A 25,259-nucleotide genomic window follows, 5' to 3' on the forward strand; every position below is an offset into this window, starting at 1 on the left:
GAAACAACACCTGTGAGAAACACAGACCTTGCTCTCTCTTTCTTCTTTCTAATCACTTCACAATTCTAGGTTTTGGAAAGTACTTAGCGGAATTAGTTTGTTAATGAATATTTCTTCACATTTCGTGTTGTGTACACAATATCCTGGGTGAATGACTGCTGTATTTAAGTAAACTGATATACAAAAGTATTCGCTACAGTGTAGACTGTGAGGCTAAGTAGACCTACAGAATTTCTTAAAAAAAAACCTTGTTAAATCTTTATTAGTTAAAATTTCCAGAGTTTAGCATTAACAAATCGAACAGAGCGGACCCGGAATTTAATACTAAGTAAAATATTGTATGAGTAAAGAGTTTTATTAAAGCATCAGAGATGTTCTTATGTTAAGTGAGGGTGATGGCGGCGTCTGGTGTGTGATGTTGCTGCGTCTATACAGCAGCCGCCACCAGTCGCCATTGTGCTGCACGAGTGAGACAAGGTGGGGCCAGGCGCCTCATATTACTGCCTTGGGACACTTTATCTCACACTTGAGATACAGAGATCAACCTGGCATTATTCACTTGAAGCTGCTGGTGAGTCTTCCAGCTGGAGGAAGTTTACACAAGGTGTGTGAGGGAGGAGTCAGGCAGCCATGGCAAACCCAGAAATATACTGGGCTCTTGAGGCCATGGTTGCCATAGTCTTGTATTTGCAGTATAGTTTTGTTCTTAAATACTCAGTAACCACGAATGTGTGTGTGATGGAGGCACTTGTAATAATTTATTAAAGGAAATATAGATTTGTAGTGATTATGATTATTTGTTGATATTATTTATGGTTGATAATTTATTTGTTATTAATGTGTTGATCTTTTGTTAGGGTTAAAATATTTCCACGAGGGTGGCTTCTTGATGCTAGTGAGGGGCTCTTGATACAAGGAACTGGATCTACCCTACTTTGAATCTGAATCCCTGCCATTCTTGGTCCTCTATAATCCCTGCGGATTTAGCGCTCCTCTTGAATGTAATGAAGATTGTTAGGGTATAGTAACCTTCAAATGAGATGCCTTGATTTTGGCAAAGTGCTCTTGATTCAAGGACTTGTAGATTCCTTCCCCTTGTAAATGAAGTGATTGGAAGTATTCTAAATCATCCAGAGTGTCTCCCATTCCTCAGGTGTTTTATGGCCCTCGTGAGATTATGGGTTCCCCATAAATATGTGATACAGTAATGATAGTTTTATTCCACTGGGTACAATATATAACTAAATTGATTCCTGCCTGCCTCCCTGGAGGGTATTTTGGGGGTCAACGCCCCTGTGGTCCAGTGCTTGACCAGGCTGGTGGACTGGTGGCTCAAATTAATTTTGGCAACTATATGTGTGGGGTATTTGTGTATTGTTCCAGTCATGGTATTATGCCTTTATTCTTAACTATATGTTGACTTCACAGGTTGTGGTGGGCGACACAAGTATGTGGTCAGGTGCCCCACAGTGGGCATCATGGGCCCTGCAGCCTCAACACTATCAAAACATGAAGCCAGAAGAAGGTAACTACATCATTATTGTTTTGGTTCTAATTCAAAACACATCCTGTCTTCACAATAAAAAAAACGTTTTTGACTTTGCTTTTGTGATAATTGGTTTGGAAACCGACAAGTTGAAGATTGAGATGCTTATTCATCATCATCTAATGAAATTCAGGGACACCCGACTAGTGATCAAAGAACCTAATTTCCACAGACACAAGTGCCTTGAATCAGCATTAATATGTTTTGTCACAGTTAAATTAAACAAAGGCAGCTTGCTAAGACCTCCCAGGAGGGTTCTTGCTAAGACCTCACAGATAAAGATCTGTGAGGTCTTAGCAAGAACCCTCCTGAAAACAGTAAACCCTACCATCACATAGTCTCTGCTGCTAATACTACTACACAAGCTCATTACAGAGGAGGAACACTGAAACAGACCTTCTCAAATCCAACTGCCAATATTTGTCTAACTTATTTTTGTGCTACCTTTTACCCATGTGCAAGTTGATTGTTCTACTGTATTGTATTACTACTACTACTACAACTAATATACTCCAACTAATATTACTACTACTACTACTACCTCTAGTATAACACCTCACTCAAAGCCTATATATACCCTCTGTGTCCATGTTTTGTTTGTAATGGCTTGATAAAGCTCCTGGAGAGCAAAACGTTGCCACAATAAAATGTCACATTAGTTGCATTTGTGTCCTTTTACTTAACACTTCATTAATAAAGATTCTCATATGTTGCATCTCAATCTTTACTATCCAGTACAGTGGTCAGAATTTAGCAATTTTGCCAATTTCACACAAATTTCAAAAGGTGCCAATTTCCGAATAGGGTCCAGAATAAACAAGATAGACATTCCTGGCACTAAAATGACATTTCCTCTAGTCATTAGTCACGTCTCAAGGCCCCTCATATATTCTTTTGCTTTCCACTTTGAATTTTTATTCTCACAAAAAATATAAGATTTACTGTTATGCAGACTACTGCATTAGTGTAAAAAATGGTATAAATATTATTGGTGCACTTGTGAAAGAATATTAGACTCACCAGTTGACGTGTATTGCATGCTTGGCACGATCTGTTTACTTTTGAAGTTTGGTAAAAATCGAACATTTCTGCTACTTTGAGCTTAATTTCAAGGCACCTTTCATTGTAAAACCAGTCAAAATCATCTCAATTTCAGTAATATGTCTTCCATTCTATAAAATGATACCAAGAAAACTAGAATACAACAATAAATACCATACGAAAATAACATTGCTTTTATTACTGGTACTTTCTTTAAATTATGTGGCATGTTCCTGTCCTTATGATAAGTATATTGTATACTGTTTAACTGTTGGCAAACATGCGTTTCAGGAATCGTCAGTAGCAGCAATGATAAATACATCAAAGTGTATACTTTACCCAACCAAAAAAAAAAAAAATTGAGCCTGAAGCAGCAACATTATGTAGTGTTTTAGTTTTTTTTTTTTACAATAGTTAAGATGATCAGTCACCATCATTATCTGTACAATTGTAAACTTGCCAGCATTATTTATTCACAGTCATAAACATCAGACTTGTGCACAGTCAGCAGCATTATACTTGTATTCAAAATCCTCAGCTCTCACAAACAAACCTAGTTCTAATTTGTCACACAGAATCATCCTCTACCATTCAAATAATTAGTAATACTATTATATAGTGCCACACTAAGTCATCCATACCACTGGAAGCAGGGCTTCCAATGGTACGGAAGACTTAGTGTGGTATGGTTCGAACCCTACCGATTTTGTGATTTAATAGTACGAGAGCTCTACCTTCATTTGAAGATACAGTTCTCCAAGTCCTGCTATGCTGTATAAGATAAAATTTTGTTGAGATTTTTAACCCTGAAGGTTAGCCACCTAGGATAACCCAATAAAGTCAGAGCATCATTGGGGGGACTTATTTCCAGTGGTGTTCTTAAATCTTGTTTCTCAGGATGTGACCCACAACAGTCAGCTAACATCCATGTACCTACTTACTACTAGGAGAACAGGGACAGCAGGCGTGGGGAAACGTGCCCAACGTTACCACCCATTCCGAGGATTGAACCACAGACACTAGGCATGTGAGCCGAGTGCACTGCCAATTAAGCCAACCATGCAAATTATGAAGGATAATAAAGGATATATAATAATCAAAGAAATTAAATAGTCTTGAAAATTTTTATGAACAACCAGTCTGCATGCTGACTTCCATAAGATGAAAATCCAACTTGCCAAGACAGATCAGACCACCAGAAACCAAGACCTTAAAATGAAGCCTTGAGGCCAGTCTGAAGACTTAGATTGCATCTCAAGAAACCATCTCTGTTACTAGCCCACATTGCCTTTCATACAGTTGATAGTCTGAGAGTGGGTTTTGAAACATTGATGAACATAATTTTAGTACAGTACAGTATAATTTAGAGTAAGGGATTAATAGGTTTAATGACACCGAGCATTATAATGTTGTTTATGGGTTCCCCTCCTCACTGAAACAATAATAATGGTCATATTACCTGGAGTTTACCTGGAGAGAGTTTATGTAAGTGTATTCTTTTAGGAAAAGGCAAGTAACTCTCAATCTTGTATGGCAACAATATACGTCGTCATCTTTCGACAAGCTTGTCGTATCTCACTGAAGCAGGGTGGCCCAAAAAGAAAAACAAAAGGTTCTCTTTTTGACTTTAGTAATATATACAGGAGAAGGGGTTACTAACCCCTTGTAGTATACATATGATTGAGTATATGTTTGGCAGATGACATGAGAGTTGCAGGAATTTAAAAAAAAAAAAAAATTAAGCCTTACTATGAGCCCACCTTGCCATTATTAGATATATATCAGAAGGTTAAGAAATATTGGTGAACATAAATATTGATGAACATTGTGGGATATGTGTCAGAGGGTTATGAAATATTGATGAACATAATTTTAGTACTGTATAAGTTAGAGTAAGGGAACTAACAGTTCTTTTCCTTCCCCATTTCTCGTGACTAATACACATGTGCTAAAATTGGCATTACAAATTTTTTTTTATACAGTACATACAGTAGTATTAATATTATTGCTTGGCTAATAGCATCATCAGTGGACTGGGCTGCACTAGCAAAGCAATGGATTCAGATGAAGGAGACGGCTCCTGAGGAGCCTGTTCAGCCACCACAGCAACCTCCAGCCCCCGTCACCACTACACCAAGTCACTCGGCAGATGATTCTACCACAGGTGGAGGGGAGATGGACATGGAGATAGAAGATGATAAAGGACCTTCTGCAAATTGCACAGAGCAGCAAAATGGTATTTTTTTTATATGCTAGACTATTTTTTAAGTATACCTGGCATATTTCTGCTTAAAGTTAGAAAAGATAGGAAATGGCCAGAAAATTAGTATGAATGTCAGGGGTGTTTGTTCATGCCTGCGTATATGTATTGTTTGCTGAAGTCTAACATGCTTTGGCAGCATTCCAAATTTGACCCATGGAGCTTTATTAAAATTTATGCCTGTTTGTTGACATGCACCATAATTTCTATGTATTAATAAGTTTGGGGGAGAATTGTTCATACTATGAGCACATTAAAGCTTTTTTGTATAAATGGCAAGAAAATTGATGCACATACACATGCTTTAGTTGCAAACTAAAAAAAATTTCTTGCAGGAGACACATGGGCAGGCTGGAGTGGAGAATGGGCACCAACTCAATCTGGGATGGGCTGGGGTTGGGGCTGGCCAGTAGACTCGTACTCTCAGAATGCATCTGGCAACCAAGACGTTGCTCACCAGTATAGCGGAAAAGACGTAAGCCAGGCAGGATATACCATGTATGGTAATGAGTTTTCAGCCATCCAGGGCATGGCTGTGCAGGTGCGTATTGGATGCTGCTGCTCGTGTCCAGCACTGCGCTTTAGGTGTTCGTTCTTCTGCTCTTGTATCATTGGTGGTGAAAATGATCACTGATGTTTAAAACTAATAATTTTAAATCTTTTGTATTCTGAAGAAAATGAAAGTTAAAATAATTGGAGTACAAATGGCTGAAAAATTATAAGTTGATTCTGAGACACTTAAACTTTTTAGTTTTGTGTTCTGAAGTTATTGATACACATTAGTGTAGGTCATAGTCTTTAACTCCTTATTGGTAAATATAAAAGTTCCCCTTCTCAGCTGACGTTGCGCTTGAGTTTGAATGTATAGCAAAGTTATTTAAGTTATCAGCTGGTTGCATTGTCAAGTGTATTGTGTAGGCATATGTAATATTTTATTTCATCAATATTATAGTATGTTGACTTTAAACTTGTCCAGTTTAAAGGATTCTATAGGGCAACCTGGAGAAATTTTTTCAGTGGTACATAAATGTTAGTACAGTGGAACCTTGACTTACGAGTTTAATCCATTCCAGGAGCTAGCTCATAACTCAATTTACTCGTACATGTATATCAAATTAATTTTCCTCGTTTAAATTAATTGAAAAGCCATTAATCCGTTCCTGAACTCTGGAGAGCCAAGAAAAAAACACTTGAATGTGACACTATTATCAACTATATGGCTTATTTGTCTATCACAATTCATCTAATATGACATAATAAACAATATAATTAACACAGAGACATGATATATACTCTAGAATTAATAAAATAGGCCATAATACAGTGGCAGAGGCAGCGGCGAAAGTGTCCGCCATTTCCTGTGTGTATATACTGAGAGTATCTTCCTGTGCTCTTATTGTAAGAGAAAACCGTATTTTTGAGGCTAACTGCAATACATCACTATTTTTCTTAGGAAAACATTGGAAATATTATATATAAGCACACAGTAAATCATAATATACTACAGAATGTAAAGAAATAATAAACCGTTTATATAAAGTGTATATGTACTTACACGTTGAACATAACTGATAGTTTGTTTTGTTTGACCACTGAACATAACTGATATGGTATCTCCTGTGAGCTGCTTCTCTCTCGACCACGTCAGCAGTAGCTTCTCCATCTTCTCATGGACAGAGGTCCGCAGCTTAGACACTATTGTAACTCCCTTGGCTGGCACTATAGCCTTTATCGACTCTTGTTGCTGCATTAGTATCGTACATATAGTAGATTATTATTATTATTGTTGTTATTATTATTATTATAATCAAGGGGGAAGCGCTAAACCCGGAGGATTATACAGCGCCTGGGGGGGGGGGATGTGGAAGGCATTCAGGCTTAATTCGGAGAACTGGAGCACAGATCCAATTCCCTAAATCAAGGGCCACTCACCAACATCAAGGAACCTTCTTTGAGGGGTACATATTGTAGATGTACTGCGCTGGTATTGTCTGACTAAATCCACAACTCGTGCACCTTGCATATGTTTGTTGATGATTTCACGTGTTAATTCCATGGAAATCATCTTTTTCTTCTCAGCACTGTCCTTTGCACTTATTTTCTTAGGACCCATGGTTAGAAAAGTAAAATTTGGCGAAATGACTGTCAAAATTGTAAGTAAATCAGGAGAGAACTGCTTCGACAGCGATGTAAACATCAGCTGCGCCAGCTAGCGGCAGGATTCTGAATTATTATTCCGTACGTATTATGTACATTATTATTATTATTTCTTTCAACGCACCAGCCGTATCCCACGGAGGTAGGGTGGCCCAAAAGGAAAAACGAAAGTTTCTCCTTTTTCATTTAGTAATATGTACAGGAGAAGGGGTTACTAGCCCCTTGCTCCTGGCATTTTAGTCACCTCTTACAACGCATAGCTTACGGAGGAAGAATTCTGTTCCACTTCCCCATGGAGGTAAGAGGAAATAAACAAGAACAAGAACTAGTAAGTAAATAGAAGAAACCCAGAGGGGTGCATGTATATATATGCTTGTACATGTATATGTAGTGTGACCTAAGTGTAAGTAGAGGTAGCAAGACGTACCTGAAACCTTGCATGTTTATGAGACAGAAAAATGGACACCAGCAATACTACCATCATAAACCATACCCCGGCCGGGATTAAACCCACGGTCAGAGAGTCTCAAAACTCCAGCCCGTCGCGTTAGCCACTAGACCAGTTAGCCACTACCATCATGTAAAACAATTACAGGCTTTCGTTTTACACTCACTTGGCAGAACGGTAGTACCTCCCTGGGCGGTTGCTGTCTACCAACCTACTACCTGTAATTATTATTATTATTATTATTAATTTAGGGAACTGAAGCTCTGTTGTTATTGTAAAATAAATATTATTATTATTGATAATTTAGGGAATTGAAGCTCTATTGTTATAATAATTATTATTACTATTACTTTAGGGAACAAGCTCTATTGTCATTGCAATAATAATAATTATTATTATTGATAATTTAGAGAACTGAAGCTCCGTCGTTATTATCATTATTAATTTAGGGAACGAGCATATATCCAGTTCCCTAGATCAAGAGACCCTCACCAGTGTCAAGGAACCTTGATGCTGGTAAGGGGCTCTTGATGTAGGTAACTGGATATGTGCTCAAGTTCTCTAAATTAATAATAATAATAATAATAATAATAATTATAACAGAGCTTCAGTTCCCTAAATTAATAATAATAATACATTATTATAACGAGAGCTTCAGAACGAAGTCAGTTCGGTGCCCCGTTTACCTCACTGTGGGAACAGTTCTCTCCTGATTTGCTTACATTTTTGACAGTCATTTGGCCAAATTTTGCTTTTCTAACCATGGGTCCTAAGAAAGTAATTGTAAAGGACAGTGCTGGTAAGAATAAGAGGATGATTTCCATGGAATTAAAGCATGAAATCATAGATAAACAAGAGAGGTGTCCAGGTTTTGGGTTGAGGGGGAAGTGGGGGAGAGCTGGCTCGTAACTCAAATGTTGGCTTGTAACTCAGAGCAAAAAATTGACGGATTGACGGCTCGTATCTCAAAAAACTCGTATGTTGGGACACTCGTAAGTCAAGGTTCCACTGTGTATAAATTTACTTAGAATGTTAATAATTATTTAGTGGCTTCTGAAAAAAAAAACAAAAAAAAAAAAAACAAGAGCTTTATCCATGTGTTAAAAAAAAAAGAAAAAGGGAATGTACCAGAGTATAGTGGTACCAACACTGTTATATGGGTGGAAGCATGGATTTTAAACCTTATAGTGAGGAGTCTGGAGGCAGTGGACATGTCATCTTCAAGGGCAAGGTAGTGTAAATATTATGGGGGGAGGTCAGAACTTGGAAGGAAGGTGTGGGTTTACCAGAAATAAACGTTTGTAATTGATACCATCAAAGTGGTTTAAAAAAATTACATAAGTAAACACTAGGACATGAATATTAAAAAATGCTTCAGGCTTGGAACTTCGATAATTTCTAATGTACAAAACAGTATATATAGGTTGCATGTGGGGGGGGGGGGTTAAGTGACACGTAATGACCTGATGAAAATGTAAGTGAAGTTTGAGGTGGCATCAGGTAGCCCATGAGATCATGTGATTTCTGTGTTATGAGGTAGGCTGGGCTTAGTCTGGTTGAATATCAAAAAAACTGGCATATGTGATACCCAGACTAAGGTCAGCCAACCTCTTAATATAAAAACCATGTGACTTCATGGGCTACCTAATGCCATATCAAAAAACCTTACTTGCATTTTCATCAGGTCACTACATGTAACTCACACTTTACTTACAGCCTATGTATACTGTTATTTTTTACCTTTGTATGTTAAGTGAGGTTCTTTCAGTCTTCAGAGGGCTGAGGAGGGGTTGTTGAGATAGTTGGGTCACTCAGAAAGGATGGTGTAAAAGTAAGATGAATAGGAGAGTATATATAAATCTGGAGTGGAGGGAAGGAGGGATAGGGGTCATCCCAGGAAGGACTGGAGGAAGTGGGTAAAAGGCATTGAATACTAAGGGAGGCAAATGGTTTTTGGTAGACAGCAACCATTGATGAAGGTGGAGCTACAGTAAATGCCATTCTGCTGGCAGTAGTGAAGAAAATAGAGGCTCTGCAGAATGAACTTTCAGTGGGACTATATTTGATTTGTCAAGATATTTATCAAATTACAACTTCATAATGATCTAGACAGATCAAGAATTTGTTTCAAAAAATACGTGTTTTACAAAGTATGCAATTTTTTCACATCCCAGGAGTTGTTTATTGTTCTGTGTGTTTGTTCTTCATATACTGGGAGGTGCTTGTCTTGTCATAATTGTGAAACACAAGACAGTTAGAGGTATGCTGCTGGTAGGTATGCTGTATATTGTTTTAAGCAAATTTCTTGATACATGCCATTTAGATTAGGCTTGGTTAGGTTAGAGTGTTATCAACAATATTTACAAAAATTAACCAGTTGTAACTTACTGTACCACAGTGACCAGTGAATGCAGTAATACATAAAGACAATAAAACTTTCGAAGTACAAACAAAATGGGGACTCACTTGAGTGGACTATACAATTAACTATCAAATAATCGTCTTTCCATTCTAGTATTGGCATTACACACTGATGGTCTTCAGCCAGAGTAACGTATTGACATTGATTAGGGGATGATAGGCTGTGAGGTGACATGTAAATTTTTGTGAGATTATTGAATAAGCTAGGGGAAGTAAAATTACTGAGGACCAGGGTGGCTTGCAATTTAAAGCATATAAAGTAGATAAGAGTAAGATGGTGTTTGTGGATTTGTTGTAAGTATAAGATGGGATAAATGGGGTAGAGATTTGGCAAGTGTTGCAAATTTGTGAAATAGATAGGTTTTTCAAAGTTATAAAGGTTGAAGGAGTGCAGCTCAGGTTAGAGTATGTAGCAGAGAAGGAATATTTTCCAGTTGAATTTGGTTGGATTTGTATGGGTTGAAGAGGATGATATAGGAGTTTGTAATAGAAAATATAAAATAATCATAGAAAAGAACAAAATAATGAAGTGCAAATGTAAGCAGTAAGAGATTGGATGTCGCAGAAAGAATTGAAACTGCAGGGTCAAGAGATTGAGGATCACAGATGTGGAGGGCCCATCTGTAGCCTTTAATTTATTGCCTGAATTTTCCGTTTATTGTAGTTCATTGTCTGTCTGAGCTATTCTCGTTGTTAGGTAAGACACACATGCAACAGTTAGGTATCTTTATTTCGAAACGTTTCGCCTACACAGTAGGCTTCTTCAGTCGAGTACAGAAAAGTTGATAGAAGCAGAAGAGACTTGAAGACGATGTAATCAGTCCATCACCCTTAAAGTTTTAAGGTGGTCAGTCCCTCAGTCTGGAGAAGAGCATTGTTTCATAGTCTGAAACAATATGGAGTTGAAGTGACAGGATGGAGCCTTATATAGCGCCAGGATGCGAGACGTAGGTCACTAGTAGAAGTAAGAACGCAGATGTTGGGAGGTCAGGTCCCTCTCAAATCCAGCCGTTCTCACTAGTAGAGGTTGTCGAAGTTGATTGCAGGTCTGTACCAAGATACCCTTGTGTTGCAGCGTCTGACAGATTGAACATTAAAATGGTATAAAATACCTAACTGTTGCATGTGTGTCTTACCTAACAACCTGTCGGTATTTTATACCATTTTAATGTTCAATCTGAGCTATTCTCCCAGTTTCATAACTGCTGACTACTCTCATGCTTAAGACATTTACTCCTAAACTCATTTTGCCTATGATACTTCTGTACTTTGCCTTCTCTGTATGTCTAATTTACACCCACTGTCCTCTGGATATTAAGCTTGTATGTCATGAAATTAATACACATCTTAGCAATCTGGTTCATACTTCTCCCACCAATACCTCATTGTCTGCTGTCTGTCCTGCTTCTCTTGACCTTTGTAATATATTGGGGAAATTGGAAGCTCCCTTGCTGACAGGCTTGAGGAACACAAAAGAAGAATTCAAGAATGCTTATATTAACAATATATTTTGTCATGTTATAAGCCATGGCATTACAGATTCCATCTTGTAGTGATTGGTGAGTAGCTAACAAAAATAGGAATATAAAACACATAGCAAACAACTTTTTGGCATAAATAAGCTTTAGGAGGATTGAAAAGGCCATATTTTAGTTAAAAAAAGTAATAAATGGCTCACTCTGCTGTTTTTTGTATTCCTAGATGCCTTGTCAAATCTTCTCTACAAAGCATTCCTAACATGATTCTAAGCCCTGCCAGTTTTGTTTCTGTTCATGCTTGCCCTTTCCCATACATTGTCAGATGCTCTTAATATTCACTTAGTATTGACTTGTTGGCAGTCTTCTCACTTCTCTGAAACTGGGTTATCTCAATTCTTCACAAGATCCCTTTGCTGATTTTTTTCCTCATTTTCTCTCACTTGAGACTTGATAATGGTCCAGGAAACGTTATCTAAAGTTTTCTCTTTAAATTATGAGTTAATTGTAAAGTGTTCCAGCATTGGTATTGTAGCTTAAAATTTTGTTGAACCACCTGCTTGTTTGCAAGTCTATTAGCCAATTGTTTGACCCATAAGGGTTTGGTACCTTTTTTTTTATATAATTAGCTAGAGAGTTTGTGTTTTTATGTACATGTTATGTTGTAATGAGGCAGTGATTGATAAGGTGCATTATTCTACACTACTTGGTGGATATATCGAGCATTTTATGGTGAATAGTTTTATAAGGTTGAGTGATAAATATGAGTTGAGTGAATTTTGCTCAGTAAGGAGACTTGCAAAGATTTCAGATTGATATATTTTGTGGTGTATATATAGCTGATAAATTGGTATTTGTTTACTTAGTCTTTGTGTGAAAATGTGTAGTAAAAGATTTTGACAAAAAAAATAGAAAATTGGCTTATTTGAGTCTCCTTATTTCTAAATGTAATGATAATCACTCTGAATTTCCTTTGTATATTTCCCCAAGTTAGAAATTATTCAGATTAATTGAAATGCCTAGAATGACTGATGTGTATTTTAATGTAAAATTTTCTCATGTTAGGGTGAATATGGATGGCCCATGTTGGGAAGTGATTCTACCCAAGGTGACTATATGGGAAATGATGGAAGGGACAGGCGTGGAAGGGAGTTCCAGGTTGGTGCCATGGATCAGGACCGAGCTGCTGCTAAGGAGGCAGACTTCCAGTTAGACGCAGCCCAGAGAAAAAAACTCCCTGCTTGGATCCGTGAAGGTCTTGAGAAAATGGAGAGGGAAAAGCAGAGAAAGGTATGTATTTGGAATATCAGGTTTTCAGTAATCCTGCTAGATGTTCAAGCCCCTAAAACTCAAAGCCTCTTCTGCCCCCTCCCTCTAACAATTCCTGGGACAATTTTTACTCCAGCTTTCCACCCCAGATTTTTATACCCTCTTCATCATGTCTACATTTGCAAAGTACTCAACAACGCTTTCACAGGTCTGAATTATATCCTTGGTGACCACACACAAAATTCTAATTTCTCTGCTTTAAATTTTATACATGATATTCACTCCAGACATTGTTCTCAAACATAACATCCCCACTATCTCTAGCCTCCATAGATAAATTTTTCTTTTGTTAAATGCTGCAATGCACCACCCATCTTTCTTTTCCCCTTCATGTATTCTTGTGGTCACCTTGTCCTGCATAGACCCATCTGCTGACATGTCCACTCCCAGATATCTAAATACACTGTATATTCATAGTATGATAAATCTGTTATTGCCTAGACTTTTTAACACCAGTCATCTCCCACCAAAGTAGGGTGACCTGTAAAAGAAGAAACTAAACTCTTCTTTTTACATTCAGTAATTTATATGGGAGAAGGGGTTACTAGCCCCTTGCTCTCTCGCCTAGACTTATTCAGCATTTAACCCTTTGACTGTTTCAGGCCCCTCTCTGAAACTGTCATTCTATGTCGCCAAATATTCAAAAAAAAAAAAATTATTTTTTCTTATGAAAATGTTAAGATTATTTTTCTGAGTGTTTTAGTCCAAAAAAAAAATTTTTGCCATCGGTACTTACCGAGATATAGAGCCGTGAAGTTTGCAGAAAATGAGCCGCGTATGGCAACAGCGGCGACTGCTGCTCACCCGGTAAACTTTAGTTTACTTGTATTTGAAGGTTTGTTGTTTTTTTCACTATTTTATTTTTTCACATAACTTATGTGGCCTATGAGACCAAAGTAAGGTGCAATGTATATATATACACTCGTTGTATACAACACAATAAGCACACAAACATAATTATCAATATATTGTTTACAAAACTTGTTTACAAAAACAAACAAACAAACAAACAAACAATTCTTCTTCTTCTTCTTCTTCTTCTTCTTCTTCTTCTTCTTCTCCTTCTTCTTCTCCTTCTTCTTCTCCTTCTTCTTCTCCTTCTTCTTCTCCTTCTTCTTCTCCTTCTTCTTCTCCTTCTTCTTCTCCTTCTTCTCCTCCTTCTCCTCCTCCTCCTCCTCCTTCTCCTCCTTCTCCTCCTCCTCCTTGTGTGCGAGTGTGTGGCTTATAATTGTTTTGAGTCAGAAGTCGGCAGCTGTCAAAGTGACATATTGTCTCATTAGTCACTACCCCTACCCCTGTCAAAACAATGGGGTCGGATGCTGCTTCCCCTCCTCCATTCTATCTAATTATCTTTCTCCCTCATTCTATATCTTTCAATCTGTCTCTCTTTCTGTCTGCCTATCTCTGTCTCACAGGTACACATAAATACAAGTATACATAGTGTAAATTACCTAGGATAACCCAAGAAATCCAGACAAAGTGCTATACTCTGCTTGAAGATGTGAGTAAACGTGATGACACAGTCTTGTGGCTCTCTCTGAGACAGAGAGCTAGATGGACAGACAGGGAGCTTGACAGACAGACAAATAGACAGACAGAAATGTTTGTGTACCAGCAAAAACAAAGGGAGGCGATGGTCATGTAATATTACCCTCCTTTACGCTCATCAAAGTCAGCTCTTATCAGATGTTATCTCCCCTTATCTTGTCACTGTCATGGGGTGGACTTTTTTTTTTCTTGCTTCAAGGGAACAATATTATTACATCTTCTTCTTCCTCCTCCTCCTCCTCCTCCTCCTCTTCTCCTCCTCCTCCTCTTCCTTCCCTCCTCCTCCTCCTCCTCCTCCTCCTCTTCCTTCCCTCCTCCTCCTCCTCCTCCTCCTCTTCCTCCCCTCCTCCCCCTCCTCCTCCTCCATTGCTTTTGGTCTCAAACTCCTCCAAATCATGAAATTGATCTTCACTGACACTTCCATCTGTGTTAGAGCATCACTTGGGAAGAGAAGAGTCCCAGATTTGCTGGGGAATCACATATTTCTTACCACTAGACATGCTGAAAAATGACAACTGAAATGGCATTCCCACAATGCACCACTGGCTCACCGATTTTTTTTATATGGTGCACACTGACCATGGAGACCCATTCTCTCACATGTGGGCCTAGCAGCTTTCTCCTGCTTGATTTGAAGCTGCTAGAATTTATGCGTATAAATACGTCAGAAACATTGGCTCGTAAGACGTATTTATACGTCGGAAACAGTCAAAGGGTTAAGGACTGACTTAAATAATTGTTCTAATGTTGGTTCACTTGATAAATCAGTAAAATTGCATTTGAAACTAAGAGACAGCTCATTTGTTTTACATGTGCTGTGTGTACCATTGATTGAAAATTGGCTGGAATCAGACTTGAGACAACTAGAGATGGAATGTACAGGTACATTAAAGAGATGGAATGTACAGGTACATATAAAGTTGGTTTTGTATTGGATTTACAGTGATTGGCAATTCTACCTAATCTTGAAATATTTCAGAATAATTTAGAACTAATACAGGGCTGTAGTAATTTTTTATAGCACCAGGCTTACAAATAATTTAAGAAGAAATGCTATGGTGCCAAATAACTTAAAACTAGAATACAGTTTACAAATGATTGAGGTGAGATAATTGTGACATAATTAAGAATATTTTTGGTAGGACACTTTTATTCAATGCATACTTAGGTAGGACTATTACATCTAGAATAATAATGTCTTGTATGCTATTCTGTATGAAAGGATATAATGGTTAGGCTGAATTAACTATATTACAATACTCTGTGAGCTAATAAGACCGAATGTTAGTATTATACCTATTTTAAGGAAATACTGTTTTATTTTTAAGTTCAACTGAAGAAAGTTAGGTTTTGTGTTGAGTGTTTTGACATGTCTTTCTAAAAATAAAAAGGTTTTGATGTATGAACTATGAAGTTTTGTTATGTTATTGCTGCAGTTAGAAAAAGAGAGGCAGATGTCTGAAAAGGAGGAGATATTGAGGCAAAAAAGAGAGGAGGAAGCCAGGGCAAGACGCATCCTGGAAGAAGACCTTGCTAATGATGGCAAACCTCGGATACCCAGGAAAAGCAAATTTGTAAGTGTACTTTTTTTTTTTTTTTTTTTTTTTTTTTTTTTTTTTTTGTCAGACATGAAAGATGTGTAAATACGGCTGTACTGAGGCTTTTCTCTTATGGCCACATTCTTTAAAGAGTTCTTTGTATTAAAGCTGCAAGGCCAAGAATTAGTAGCTTAAAAATATATAAATTCATAAAACTTTCTTATTAATCTTGAACCAAGGAAGTTATGAAGAAATAGGTCAAATCTTAAGTTACTATAGTATATCACTCTTCATATCTCTTCTTGATTGATGGTTATAGTTATTCCCAGTTACTTTCTGCTGTGACTTCATACACTGGTTGCCCTGTTTAATATCCAATGCACTCTTTATGTTCCTAAGGATAGTAATATTAGGCTTGCCAAACTCCAGACCTAACACAAAGACAGGGACATCTTTGGTGATGAATGGACAGATCCTGAAGTGGAGGGTGCTCCGTAGCAGATTTATGGCTCTCAGTAATTTATAGGCCATAATCATCAGTTTGTCTTTGGGAAGTAATAGGCCTGGTAGATAGAGCAAATTGTGTATGGTTCAGCAGGACAGGTGGTGTTGTACCTTCCTTATTCAACAAATTGTCATTGAGATGATTCTGTATAGCACACTTCTTTGCTGGGAATCCTGATATTGAGTTTGGTGCATATTTTAATCATTGGCCTGTAGCTTAGATCTCTTAGGTAATGGCATGGTTTTAATATTTCCAGGGGTATTAGTTAGAATCTTAGGGGATTTTAGGGTACTTTTTAATGGTTAGTATTATTATTACTGGTATATTGTACTGTAATCTGCCTACAAGATTTTTTAATAAGCTGATCTTGCCTAATAGGCAAGATCGGCAAGGCAAAATTTTTTACTGATAGTATATTCTTTTCATTGACTGTAATATAACATCTTTTATTTTTGGATCAAACCTAACTTAGAAACCTCACCTAAGTATTAATTTTGAAGGATATCATGCATAACTGATTCAAGGAAAAGAATTACCTTTTAACATTTTTTTTCAAGTCCATTGGCACCTTTGATACTGCCATACTGACCTTAATCCTTCTTGAATAATTGTCTAGATTGGTAAAATTGCCTTATTACTAAATTTATTTTGTAATTATTGAAGCTGATTCTCTATAATTTCCTTTATGGGTAAATAAATGTAAATATTCTGTATTTGGTCATAGGACAGTGATAGTGACATATCTGACCATAGCCGTTCTGCAAGTCCTGAAATGTCCACGCAAGGATTGGGCATGACACGAAAACGTCGTTCAAGGTTTGAACCTCGGGATGGGCAGGGAGAAATGCAAGATGAGGATGATGTAAAGGATGAAGATGAGAATGATGATGGAGAAAAAGAAGAGGAAGAAAGTAAAAGCATTAGAAGGGTGCCCTCCCCTGAACCTGTTAAGACAGAGGAAGAGAAAATGCAGGAGATGGTGTGTAGAACTTGTTGTATTTTAGTAAACCTTCGATTTAAAGGACTAATGGGGAGCAGGTCTGTTAAAGCCAGTTTCCCACTAAACCTGAATAAGAAAATTGATTTTTCTATGATTGTAATAATAATAGACTATTCTGGATTTAAGACTTTGTCCATTAAATCCAGACCCCACAACAATTACATTCATTATTAAATACAGAAAGTAAAAAATCATCTTATCAAGCTGCCTGGATATTTAATAGATGTCTGTCTGTCTTTTTTTTTTTTTTTTTTTTTTTCAGATGTTCGGCCACAGATATTACCTTTAAATCCAAAGTCTGTTAAATTGAGGTTTTACTGTATTATTACAAATCGTTATCATTATGTGGAATACTCTCAGTTTCAGGGAATGGTTGAAGTTGCAATAATTGTGAATTTAGAATTTTCCAAATACAGTAGTGGGGAAAATTCAGAATATTAGGAAGACAACAAATGTAGAACCTGTATTTAAGAAAGATAGGCAAGAGGCAATGAATTACAGGCCACTTGCTGAAATGTATACCATTCAAGATAATGGAGAGATTAAAAGTCAAGAAAGTGGTTGAACACTTGGATCTGCAATTGAAGGTTTTAATTAATTAACTGTTAATTTATTGTGTTTGGCATGTTTGAAAATTTAATTGATGTACTGAAGCTCTTTTCATTGGCCCTTTTTTTTTTTTTTTTTTTTTCCCAGATGTTGAAGCTGAGACGTTGGATGACTGAAATTCTGTTAGATGTGACAACCAGCATGATGGAAGAAGTGTGTTCCGAGGTGCTAAGTCGTGCCCGTATGAAAGGTATATCATTACCCGAACTAAGTTTCTGGTTAGGAAGTTGTTACGTTATCCAAATAATAAAGCATCAGCCTAGCTGACAGCTTGTACCCGTATAGTTTTGAACTTCCCTTCGATTGGCCAACTCAAGTTTCTATGAATAGATCGTAACAATGAAAGTATCATTAATAATGAAACTTATGAATATTATTTTTTGTTTTTTGAAATGTGAAAAGCACATGATCAATCCCAGTTACTTCATAAAGCTTTAGTATTAGTGATATATTTATATATAATAATTAATTTCTTTTTATTAAGTTATTTTACTAAATTACGATGAAAAGAAAGTAAGGGAAGAGGTTTCAGTGAGAGGTCTACATGGTCATTTGTATCCAGAGCATAGTGGCTTGTGAACTATGTACTGAACTCCATAGACAACTTTGTGATTGGTATCATCAGTTTTTATCTTCAATGAAGTTAAGTTAAAAGAAAGCAAGTGAGTAAGATCCATTAAGACCACCCCTTGAGTTGTGGAATGGACATCAAGTAGTGAGTGTTGTGGAGGCCTCTTCCCTCTGAATAAACAGTCAATTCCCTTATAGAGGTGAGCTTGTCTCTGCTTAGTGTGGTAAGGCTGGTCTGCCGGGGTCTCCCGCAACACTAAACTTCCTGTGTTTGTCTAAAGCTCCGGCAGTTCAGGTCAAGAAGAGCTCGGCCCTAGCCTCTTTGTCGGGCGGCATTGGTAAGTTAAAACCAACCTTTTTCTGTTTTGTAATATTGTGGCTTTATTTTTCTCTTTCCTTTACTTTTTAAGGAGCCTTGGGCATTGCTTACACACTTCTAAACTATGATTATGCTGTGGGTGAGGCATTGTCCCAGAATTTGTAAGACTTCATCTTTTGAATTTAGCTATGCTGTCTTCTCCCATTTAAAAATCAGTGTATGTTGTGTGCCTTCAGAGAAAATGCTGTAGTTATAAAGTTACTGTATAATTTTTATTTTACTGCATAATTGCAACCATTTACAAGCTTTTCTTAATATCTGGAAGAAGGCAGCATTCTTCCTGTGAATTGTAAATTGAAGTTTCAGGAATTACCTGGTTGTAAAGCATTGATTGAAATGGGTTATGGTTACACAGATTTCAGTATAACCTGGTGTTGAAGAATGATGTAGTAGCCAGATTTCTTATTACTATATGATGAATTTTGCCTCATACCCTTGTATAGAATACAAATAGCTGAGGACCTAGAAAATCTGTGTAGACTTCAGAACACCACCTAGTAAGCAGTATTACCTGGCAACCTTTTCGAAGTGTTTGGAGACTTTTTTTTTTTTGATATATTATGCCAGTGCTGAAAACTGATGACTCAAGAATGAAAATTTAATTTAAAACATTATGATTGTTTATTTAAGGAATATATTACTTGCTCTGTAGTTATTATACTGTATTTAGTTACCAAGAATGCAGATACAGTAGACCCCTCATATTATATAGTAGTTATGTTCCTGAAAATGCTGTGTTAGATAAATCCGTGTTATATAAACTTCATGAAGAACTTATGGGAAAAATAGGGTTACATTCCTGGGATTCCCCCAAAAGCCAAACAACTTTTATTTAGACATCCCGATCTTACAAAAATAAAAATGATAATGTTTTTGTTGCTTAAGATAATTGCAACAGAAATAATAATATTTACCTTAAATTGTGGTTGCTGGTGTATGTCAGTGATTGTGAAGAGAGTGGAGATGCATGGTGTGGCCCTACTGGGCTGAGGTGGATGGTTGAGGTGCTGGTACTAAAGTCAATGGTTGTATTGGAGTGTGCATAAATTCTGTAATGGATCTCTGGCTTCTTTTACTCTGCAGTACATAATACATTATTCCAGAAGCTTGGTACTGCCAAGTTGGAGTCAAGAGTCCATTGATGCAACTAGTTTTTTTCATCACTTGTGTAGTTAAACTTTAATGACTTTAATAACTCTTCGATCCAGTGTTGTATTTGGAAGTAAAAATACAACTTTTACATGTGGGGTCACATCCAGCAAAGCTTCTGGATGAGAATGGAAATTTTCAAGAATAGAGAGAGCCTTGAATGCAAGGTTCTTGCTGTGCAGGTAAAACTTGACCTCAGGAATAAAGTGATGCTTAAACCAGTCAATAAATATTTCCTCTGTCATCCATGCTGACTGGTTTGACCTCTAAATTACTGGTAATGTGTTTTTATCTACACCTTTCAAAGCACGAGGATTCTTAGAGCAGTAAATCACCATGGGCTTACACTTGAAATCACCTGACGCATTACTGCAGAGGAGCAAGGTGAAGCGATCCTTTGCTGCCTTGAAGCCCGGTGCAGCCCCACGGAGACAGTGGTCTCGCCCACAGCCAGGCGGCAGCCTGAGCTAGAGAAATATCCCAAGGGCGATGCTCTATATTTTTTCCCTCCCTCAAACCGAATTGTGTTAAGTTAATTTTACAAGGTGTTCCATAAAATTACGCCGCAAGTTTTCAATGCTGTAATAACGAAAACGTGCCAAATAAATCCGTGTAATATGAGGGTCTACCGTATGTGATAATTAAAAAAGTCAGTGTCCAAACATGCATGAAGGGAGGAAAGTCAAATCAAAATTATAGTATTTTAATTTTTTATAAAAATTGGAAATGTGTAGTAAAAGATTTTGACAAAGTAGAAAATTAACTACTTTGGTAGTGTTTAGAAATTCACTGTGATTTCACATTTTGTTCTTAGTTTTACATGTGATTTGATGATTCCTAATACTACAACTGAAATTTGCAATAATTAATCTGTGAAAATTTTCTTTCATCAGATTTGAAACTAATGCTTTCATGAGTTTTAAGAGCAAATGTTAAATCAGTGAGACATAGAAAAATAATATAAAGGTGTAACTTTAGTGTATTTTTAATATACCTTAACCAGAAATTATTTTACAGGGCTTGGCATCTACAGTGACAGTGACAGTGATGGCGAGGGCTCTGACGGTGATGGAAGCAGTGACCGAGGCGACAGTGACGAGGAATTACGACAGATCATCAGACGTAAACAGAGAGATTTTCAAGCTACAGAAAGGGATATACTTCAGCGCTTGCAAGCTGAAGAAATGGCAGAACGGGAAAAGAAGTTTGATACGAATGACTCTGATTCAGATGATGAAGATGATAAAGAGGCTGGGGAGGGAGAATCAGAGGGCGCAAAGGAGAGAAGGGCTAGCAAGGAAGGGGAAGGGGACAGGCTTGGGGAACAACCACAGACCCAAGAAGACTCAGAGGAAGATGCCAGTCCATCTTTAAGCCCTAGTAAGTAAGATATATAAAATTAATAGAGAGAAGGTGGGGTAGGAGTCATCCTTGGAAAGGTTGGAGGGAGGGAGTAAAGGACTTTTTGTGTGCAAGGGGCTTGGACTTCCAGCAAGCATGTGGGAGCATGTTAGATAGGAGTGAGTGTAGACAAATGGTTTCTATGACTTGATGTGCTGTTGGAATGTGAGCAGAGTAACCTTTATGAAGGGATTCAGAGAAACCAGTTCCTCAGACTTGAGTGCTGGAGGTGGGAAGTACAGTGCCTGTGCTCTGAAGGAGGGCTGTGGTATAGGCACCTCTGGCAAGACATTGATGGACTGAATGATGAAAGTGTTTCTTCTTTTTTGGGTTACCCTGCCTCAGTGGGAAACGACCAATGTGTTAATAAAAAATTTAGGACCAATTCACAACTTTTTCATGAATAGAGATGTAACTAGATGTTTAAATCCATCCAGGACATTTATCAACTTGGGAAGTGATAATGGGCTGATTCTTAACAAAAATTTGGTTTTAATCCTAGTTAAGAAAGAAACTAGTTTTTAATCTTAGTTTTTAGAAAGAGGCAAATTTTAATTTTAGTTTATAGACAAATTGTAACTTAAAAAATAATTTATTTACAATGAGTCTGTACTATGCTAAATATGAATCAAATCACTTTTTGTATTGGACCTGTTCAGCCTTTACACTATCATTTATGAGGAATCTTAATTATTGCTATTTTTGCAGGTAATGTGAAACCTATGAAATTTGAACCACCTCAAGATCCTGAGGTAGATTCCACACAGCCAGATAGTGCCACCCCAAGTGATTCTAAGAAAGGGGATGAGGAATCTGTACATAGTGTAGACTCTGAAGAAGACTCTAAGTCATCTTTGAGTGATCACTCTCATTCTAGTGAGGGAAGGAAAAAAAAGAGAAGGAAATCCAAAAAGGAAAAAAAGAAAAAAGAGGGAAGAAAAAGGAGTAGATCAGGGAGCAGGGAAAGGGAGGAAAAGAGAGAACACAAGAAGAAAAAGAAACGTAAAGAGATTAGTAGGAGCAGAAGTAGAAGTTCTGAAGAATATAGTAGATACAGAAGTAGAAGTAAGAGCAGAGAGAGCTATAAGAGGAAGAGAGATGTAAGTCTAAGTCCATTTGAGGAAAGAAGTTCTCGTAGGCACTACAGCCGGGATCGTTCTAGATCTAAAGGTAGAGATAAGCCACGGGGAAAAAATGGAACAAGGGACTGGTCAAGGGATAGATCTAGAGATAGGCGAAGAAGTAGGTCTCGTGGTAGGAAAAGTAGTAAATCTAGGGACAAAAAACATTATAGGGACAAAAGTAATGAGAGTCGATCTGGGTACCGTCATAGAAGTAGGTCTCGAGGAAGGGATCATAGACGAAGTTATAGAGATGGGAGTGAGGATAGTAGATCAGGAAGAAGTAGTAGAAGGCGCTCTCCCACATACAGTAGAAGCAGAAGTCGGAGCAGAGATTATTCACACAGGAGAGATCGCTATCAATCCAGATCTCGCTCCAGGTCAAGAACTCCAAAAAGATCAAAGAAACGTCGTCGCTCCCGTTCCATAAGTTCTTCTATATCACTTCCGAAGAAGTCAAGAAGAAGATCCCGATCGTCATCGTAGGCAAGTGAAGGTCCTATCGTGAGTGCTGTGGTAAGACCACAACAAGGTAAGTTGTTTGTGTTCTGTGAAGATGTCTGTGTACACTTTCAGGTCAACAGCTGTCGCCCACCATGTGAAATTTCTCAACGGTGTGAGGGGACAGGATTTAATTATTTCGAAGAGAAAGAAAGCAGGCAACTTCAATTTGTTTGGTATGCATTTTAGTCATCCAAGTTAAAAAAAAAAAAAAGAGGAATGAGAGTAGTTGTGATAATTTTTAATTGATGCATTACATTTATAATTTCTATCATATCTTAGTGCCTATGTCATGAAGTTTACACCTATAAAAATAGGCTTTATATTTTTTATGGTTTGTTCTCCTTTTCAGCACCTGCCTTGCACTGCCCATCGTTTGAAGTTCCAACCTATGTCATATTTTGACACTGGTGTATCCAAAGATCGGTCACATCTGTGAATAGTACTTTCTAATGAAAATAGCTGTATAATTTATTATATTTGTTTTTCAATACGAGTCTCTTATTCCAGGACAGGAAAAAAAAAAGTTGTATTTTCTATTGAACATGAATCTGGAATGTATGGGAAAATTTTTTATTAGTCATTCACATATATTCTCATGATCAATAGCTCATGTTCAAAAGATTGGTCACCTTTTACTTTTCAGGTTCTGTAATTGAAAAGCTTGCTCATGTAGCTTAGAATAAAGAAATTAAGACTTTATTTTTAGTATTTTGACTCCTGTTTGTTACACTTTTTTAACCAGAGCAGTATTCAGGCAAGTATTTCCAGTTTGCAAAGGTATAAAAGTAATTTCCTCAAAGGTTTGCTTTTGAGATGAATATTTTATTGCCTTGATAATATATCATTTCACCCTGAAATATCAAAAACTAAGCAGATCTTTGAACTTCAGGTCATAAATAACCTAATGTAGGAATTGCAAGATTTTTGTGACTTAACCCGATGACTGTTGCAAGCCCCTTTCTGAAACTCATTCTGTCACAAAATTTTTGGAAAAAAAAAAAAATAGTTTTTCTTATGAAATGATAGAGAATCTTTTTCCGATGGTAATGACACCAAAAGTACGAAATTTGGTTGAAAATCACTGACTTACGCTCCCGCGAAGTTAGCGGTCTCGGTGACATGTACGTATCAGCGATTTTGCCAACTTTGAGCCCTGTTTTTGGCCAATTCCGTTGTTCCAGTTGACCAAACTCATAGCTATTTCTTTAGAACTATTTTTTTTTTTATCAGTTGAGTACAAGAAACCGCACATTTACCAATTTGAACTACCCAATATTGTGAAATTGGCCAGATTGCCAATTTCACAATAGGGTCCAGAATAAACAATGTAGACATTCTTGGCACTAAAATAACATATCCTCTGTTCATTAGTCACATCTCTAGGCCCCTCTTAGAAAGCAATAGTAATATATTTTTTTTTTTCATACAAAAAATACAAAATTTACTGTTGTGCAGACTACTGTATTATTGTAAAAAGGGTATAAATAATATCAGTGCACTAGTGAAAGAATATTAAACTCCCCAGTTGACATGTATTGGACGTGTGGTGTGATTTGCTTACTCCTGACCTACTTTGAGGTCAATTTCTTTGTGAAAGGAATCAAAATCTTTTCTATTTCTGTAATATGTTTTCCATTTCATTACGGGAGACCATGAAAACGAGAATACAATGATAAATACCATACGAAAATACACCTCAAAGTCGGCGTTTTAATCCCCCCCCAAAAAAAACGGTCACTTTTTTTTTTCTCATTATGCACTGTGCTGCAGGATTTTATGTGGTGCACACTGACCACACAGGCCCACATGTGAGAGAATGGGTCTACCAGCTTTCTCCTGCTTGATTTGAAGCTACTAGAATTTATGCATATTCATACGTCCAAAACACTGGCTCATAAGACGTATGTATACGACTAAAACAGTCAAAGGTTTAAATTGGATTAGCACTTATTTATCTGAATAAAACAGGTGTTTCAAATGACCTGGTGTAGCTAATGTTGCTATTTATCAATGCTAAGTAATTACATTGAGGATTGAATTAATTTAAAAGTACAGTAGACCATTGGATAATACGCAGTCTGTTAACATGTTTTCGCTAAAACATGGTTACAAAATTACAGCATATTTTTCATGAAGACAACGTCAGACTAGGTTTACGCAGTGAGGTATACATAGAAAATGCGTTCTTTCCCCTCCGTATCACAGTAAGCCTTGGCAAGTCCATTGTCTTCAAGGAAAGTACTTCATAATGTACACAG

General features: G+C 37.2%; 1 protein-coding gene across 1 annotated transcript; it reads left to right on the top strand.

Moving 5' to 3' along the window:
* Positions 1–404: 404 nt before the first annotated feature.
* On the top strand, positions 405–23,700 carry LOC128689309 (arginine/serine-rich protein PNISR). The gene is made up of 11 exons (XM_070086083.1): positions 405–604; positions 1,429–1,525; positions 4,608–4,823; positions 5,183–5,322; positions 12,414–12,638; positions 15,662–15,799; positions 16,993–17,247; positions 17,965–18,067; positions 18,729–18,785; positions 20,993–21,355; positions 22,085–23,700. The coding sequence occupies exons 1-11, from the start codon at positions 416–418 to the stop codon at positions 22,981–22,983; spliced, it is 2,682 nt and encodes an 893-aa protein (XP_069942184.1). The 5' UTR covers positions 405–415; the 3' UTR covers positions 22,984–23,700.
* The last annotated feature ends 1,559 nt before the right edge of the window (positions 23,701–25,259 follow it).

Source organism: Cherax quadricarinatus, chromosome 18 (genome assembly GCF_038502225.1).
Source record: "Cherax quadricarinatus isolate ZL_2023a chromosome 18, ASM3850222v1, whole genome shotgun sequence".
Taxonomy (NCBI): Eukaryota; Metazoa; Arthropoda; class Malacostraca; order Decapoda; family Parastacidae; genus Cherax; species Cherax quadricarinatus.